Source organism: Castanea sativa, chromosome 6, assembly GCF_040712315.1.
Source record: "Castanea sativa cultivar Marrone di Chiusa Pesio chromosome 6, ASM4071231v1".
In the NCBI taxonomy this organism is placed as follows: Eukaryota; Viridiplantae; Streptophyta; class Magnoliopsida; order Fagales; family Fagaceae; genus Castanea; species Castanea sativa.
Window position 1 is genome coordinate 6474784 of NC_134018.1, and position 6104 is coordinate 6480887.

Genomic DNA, 6104 nt, shown 5'->3' on the forward strand with positions numbered 1-6104 from the left:
TTGAAGTCGCGTATTGGGATCCACGCAATTGGTTAGTCATGTACTTGGGAGCTGTGCATCAAAAGGAGAAATTGTCACTACAGAACAAGTCCAATTGGGTATTGGGATAAGGGTTCAACTGTAGGTTGGTAAGGTACTTAGGATTCCTTTACTTGTAACCGCTTGTTATGATAATAGTGGAATTTCGAGAGTGGTTACCTTAAAATCACCCGGTGGGGTTTTTACCGTGTAGGTTTTCCCCATTCGTAAACAAATCACCATGTTATTTATTTTCCACTGCATACTTTAGTTTATTGGTGATTTGTTTGTGCTACTACGCATTTGCATGTTAATTTGATTAATTAATAAACTTGGCTAATTAATCAATTAATCCATCACAAGGGGTCAATACGTTTTTGACCTATCAAGTGGTATTAGAGTAGGCACACTCTGATTAGGGTTTATCTTTGTGTGTGATCCATTGACCTCTGTTGTCATGGCTGTAACCGGCTTGAAGAGATTACTGTTTTCAAATACATCTTGTTTTTCTAATCCTTATTTGTTTAAGTGTATCAGAAAATACAAGTCTAAAAGTTATTTGAATTCTCTTATGATGACTATTGGTAAAGATCTCAATTTGAACAAGAAGAAACTAGACTGTCTCAGAATAAAAATGTGCAAAGGAGTTTGTCTGAGAAGAGTGAAAATTAAATGTCTAGTTCAAAAAGGATAGATTAGAGAAAATACCATTCCCACTGATCTGTCATCTAAGCACGCAGTGTGTTTTATGATGAAGTCCGCATTTAAAGTTATGGACACATGTTTGTGGTACCTTGACAGCGGTTGCTCAAGACACATGATTGGAGACCGATCTCTCTTCAAGGTCTTCGAGTCTAAGAAAGGTGGCAATGTCACTTTTGGTGATGGAAGCAAATCACAGATAAAAGGGAAAGGAATTATGTCTTTACTTGGTCTACATGATATTGCAAATGTTCTATATGTGAAAGGTCTGAGGGTGAACTTGCTGAGTATAAGTCAGATATGTGATCAAGACTTCATGGTGCTATTTTCCAAGGGAAAGTGTCTTGTCATGGATGAGTCCGGGAAAAAACTCATAAGTGGCGTTCGCACTCTAGACAACTGCTATGGACTGGTTCCTGATGCTGATATTGTGTGCAACAGCATTCAATTGCCAAATGAAGATCTATGGCATCAACAAATGGGACATGCTAGTTACAAACATCTTTCTATTGTATCGAAGCATGAATTAGTTCTAGGGATACCAAAGCTTAGTAGAATGAGCAATGTGGTGTGTGGACCATGTCAGCTTGGGAAACAGACGAAAGCCAAGCATCCAGGCACTCCGACATCAGCAACATCTAGACCATTGGAGCTACTACATTTGGATCTTATGGGTCCAACTAGAACCGAGTCTCTTGGAGGTAAGAGATACATCTTAGTTGTGGTAGATGACTTCACCAAGTACACTTGGGTTATTCTTTTACTATCCAAGTCTAATGCTCTTGAGCACATTGAAGATTTGTGCACAAGACTGTAGAATGAAAAGAGTCTGAAAATTGACCGAATTCGAAGTGATCATGGTAAAGAATTCAAGAACTCATATATGGAGTCCTTCTGCACTAGATCAGGTATATCTTAAGAATTCTCGACTTCTATTACTCCTCAGCAGAATGGTGTAGTAGAAAGGAAGAACAGGGTTATACAGAAGATGGCAAGAGCCATGTTGCACAGTAAGGATGTGGCCAGAAACTTGTGGGGAGAAGCTGTTAACACTGCATGTCATACGGTCAATAAAGTGTATTTCAGACCCGGCACCAAGAAGACTCCATATGAGTTATGGAAAGGGAGAAAGCCAAATGTGAAATATTTCAGAATCTTTGGAAGTACCTGTTTCATCCTAAAGGATAGAGAGAATGTGGGAAAGTTTGATTCCAGAAGCGATGAAGGGATATTTCTGGGGTACTCTTCTACAAGTAAGGCTTATCGAGTGTATAACAAAAGAACTATGAAGGTTATGGAAATGGTGAATGTTGTTATTGATGAGTCTTCAGATTCCTGTTCTAAGAAAATTAATAAGGAGCTTCCTAAAGAAATTCTTCCTCCTGAAACTAAGGGCATTCAACAACTTTTTGAACAAGAGACCACATCTCCTAGTACTCCTGGTACTCTAAGTGTTGTGGAGGAATCATCAGATATGCCTACTTCACCAGATTCTGAATCTCATGATGAAAGAAGACCTTCCTCCAAGAACAAATTATATCATCGTCTAGAAGATATAGTGGGAAACATGAGTGAACTCACATTAAGAAAACGTACAGTTGATAAATGCGTTGCTAACTTTGTGTCTTATTCTTGTTATTTGTCACAGGTTGAACCCACTAAAGTTGAAGAAGCTCTTCAGGATGAAAGTTGGGTTGAAGCAATGCATGATGAACTACTTCAGTTTCAGAGGAATGATGTCCGAAAGGTGAGCATGTCATTGGCACAAAGTGGATATTCCGCAATAATACTGATGAGGAGGGCAACGTGATCCACAACAAGGCTTGACTAGTAGCTCAAGGATATTCTCAAATGGAGGGAATAGACTATGGTGAAACGTTTGCCCCAGTTGCTCGTATAGAGTCCCTCGAAATTCTCATTGCTTTAGCTTGTCATTTAAAATTCAAGCTTTACCAGATGGATGTGAAGACTGCTTTCTTAAATGGACTTCTTAAAAAAGATGTGTATGTGGCTCAACCAAAAGGATTCATAGATCTACACTTTCTAGATCATGTGTTGTACCTCAAGAAGGCATTGTATGGATTGAAGCAAGCACCTAGAACTTGGTATGATCGGTTAACTCAATACTTGGTGTCACATGGGTTCACAAGAGGAAAGGCTGATCAGACACTCTTCATCAAGAGGGAAGATGGCGAGTTGATAGTTGCTCAAGTCTATGTTGATGACATCTTCTTTGGATCAACTAAGGATGAATTTGCTCATGAAATCTCAAAACTCATGTAGGCAGAATTTGAGATGAGCATGATTGGAGAGCTATCTCACTTCCTTGGATTGCAGATTCATCAACAAGATTCAGGTATATTCATCTCTCAATCTAAATATACTAAGAATCTTGTGAAAAAGTTTGGTTTAGAATTTTCTAGTTTTGTTAGAACCCCTATGAGCCAAAATGTTAAACTCACTGTTGACTTATTAGGTAAAAGTGTAGATTCATCACTTTATAGAAGCATGATAGGTAGTCTGCTTTACCTTACTGCTAGTAGACCTGACATTAGTTACAGTGTGGGGGTGTGTGCTAGATATCAAGCTAATCCCAAAGTGTCGGATATGATTGCTTTGAAAAGAATCATAAATATGTCAAAACTACTGCCAACTTTGGTGTGTGGTACAACAAGGACACAAATGATGTCTTAGCTGGATATTTTGACGCTAATTGGGTTGGGAATGCTGATGATAGAAAAAGTACATCGGGGGGTTGTTTCTATGTGGGTAATAATCTTGTCTCCTAGATGAGCAAAAAGCAAACATCTATCTCGTTATCCACTACTGAAGCTGAGTACATTGCTACTGGTAGCTGTTGCACCCAACTCCTATGGATGCAAAAACTCCTTCATGATTACGGTATTTGTCAAGAGCATCTTACCATCTACTGTGACAATACCAATGCCATCAACATCTCTAAGAATCCGGTTCAACATTCTCGAACTAAACACATAGAGATTCGAGATCACTTCGTTCGGGAGCTTGTTGAAGATGGTACTCTCACTCTTGAGTTTATTCACACTGATGACCAGAAGGTTGATTTGTTCACCAAACCTCTGGACAGTAAGCGTTTTGAATTCCTTTGTGAAAACATTGGTGTCATCTCCATGGATTAATCTCCTTCTTTCTCCTTCCTCCTCATGCATTTGCATCTAGTTTTATGCATTGTTTTGTCTTATTTAACATGTTTTTGCTTGTGTGTTTTCAGTTTTGTTTAAAATTAAAAAAAAAAAATTGAGAAAAGTCAGTAAAATACAAAAAAAATGTATGTTTTATGTACATCGGTTCTTGTGAACCTTAAAATGGCCATTGAAATAGAGTTTTCTAAACTTTGTATCTCTTGTAACTTAGATGAACATCTCTATGCACAACTAAGCAAGTGAGCTTTGTAGCTCTTTGTTTGTGATGAGTAAGGTTAAGTGATCTCTTGTACTTAACATTCGTATCACTCTTTTTGACGGGTTGAACTAGAAAATCCTAATAGAAAGACATAAATAACCATCTCACCACTGTTACTCGCCAATCATGATATGATATCTGTATGCTTCAGCATAGAAAAAGTGCAATGTCCATGAAATCTGTATGCTTTGGCATAGCAAAAGTGCAATGTCAAAAGCTTAACATAACTGGGTATCTCTTTTCTCTCTTTCATATACCCATGCATGGTTTGCTTAATAAAAAGAAAATATGCAAAGAAAATAAAAGCAAAAAGATAAAAAAAAAAATGCTTTAAATATAATTGCAAGCGTGTATTCTAGGAGATGTGAGAGTTATAGGATGTACCTCAAAGGTGATAGTCCCCATCAAACAGTTATGATTGTATGTGAGTTAAAGTGATTTTCTCATATCTCAAATCGTCATAGAGACACTTGTGCAATCTTGCGATGTTCTTCATACACAATACGCAATATTCTTTGCTACTTTTGATACATGTGTAGGTACAATGTGATTTGGCCATCACAAGGTATACATGCGTTGATGTATGCTCATTAAACTATCTTAACTTGTTTTTAAAATATAAAATTGGTTAGACGTGTTTAGTGTGTGAGTGCGTGTTTTAAGATCTATGTGCTTAAGATTGTTGTTGAGAGATGTTTTTGAGAGTCTTATATGTTGATTGGATCATTGGTTGAGTTGCATGATTGATTGCATTCATGTTTGTGTTTTTCCCTTCTCGAAAAACTGTTTTGAAAAGTTGGCTCGACACCTCCTCGATACCTGGCTGTTTGTCGAGCTTCTCAGCTTTTTCTTATCGCAACCTCGAAAGCTTCTCGACACCTTCTAGATCGATCGAGAAACTTTCTGTCCTCTCGATAGCTTCTCAACACCTGGTGGATCGATCGAGCTTCAGCTCTCTTGTTTGTGTTTGGTTCTCGACACCTTCTCGATAGCTGGATCTGTCGATGTGTATTTCTCGACACCTACCTCAACAGATGTCTCGACACCTACCTCAACAGATGTCTCGACACCTCTCGATACCTGCATCTGTCGAGATTTACTAAGGTTCTATTTAAAGGTTCTGTGCGATCCGGTTCTTATTTCTCTCGATCTCTCTCTTGACAGATTTGTCTTTTCAACTTCTCAAACTCTCTCTCTCACTCCAAATCTTTTCTCAAGGTTTCTCAAAGCTTCTTCAAGTTTTTATTCACTTGGTAAGCTTCTTATTCATCATTCTACATGCATTTCATGTTTTTGGAATCTAGATTTTGGGGTTTTTGAAAAATTTTGGGGTTTTTCAAAATTGATAAGTTTTTGTTGAAATTTTTGGTTGAAATTTTTGGGATGGGTTTTGTAGTTTTTATCTTAAAAACTCCATGCATTGCATCACATTTGCCTTCTAATAGTATTTTCATGCATTTAGATGTGTGAAATATGTTTGTGTGCTGGTAGGATTGGATTAGGCTGAGCCCATGATGTTGTTCATAGTGCATGTCACATATTCATGCATTCCCCATGCATACGTCCTTTCTTTTCAATATTCTTGTTATATTTGAACTGTTTTGGGACTTTTTTGATTATTTCTGTCTTCCCCCTCTTTATCTGCTTGCGTTAGTAGTGTCTATGGCACCTAAACATAAGTCTATTTCGACCCAGAACTCTCTTCATTCTAGGGCCTCTTCATCTTCTGATTCCACTCCTATCTTTGTTCGGTTCCGTGATGAGAAATCCCACCAGGATTTCTTGGAGAACTTCTCTAAACGAGGTGTTCATTCGGAACACCACGTTGTTTTGGCAGACTTTGCTGACACTGACCTTCTCGATGGCTTTCACAAATGGGAATGGGAGTCACTGTGTGACGTCCCGGTCACTTGTCCTTCTATGCTGATTCAGGAGTTTTACTC

At 38.1% G+C, this 6104-nt stretch overlaps 1 protein-coding gene across 1 annotated transcript; it reads left to right on the plus strand.

The window, feature by feature from the left end:
• The first annotated feature begins 1708 nt into the window (after positions 1-1708).
• Positions 1709-2530, plus strand: LOC142639349 (uncharacterized). The gene has a single exon (XM_075813544.1). It carries the CDS (start codon positions 1709-1711, stop codon positions 2528-2530), a length of 822 nt encoding a protein of 273 aa, XP_075669659.1.
• Positions 2531-6104: the final 3574 nt, after the last annotated feature.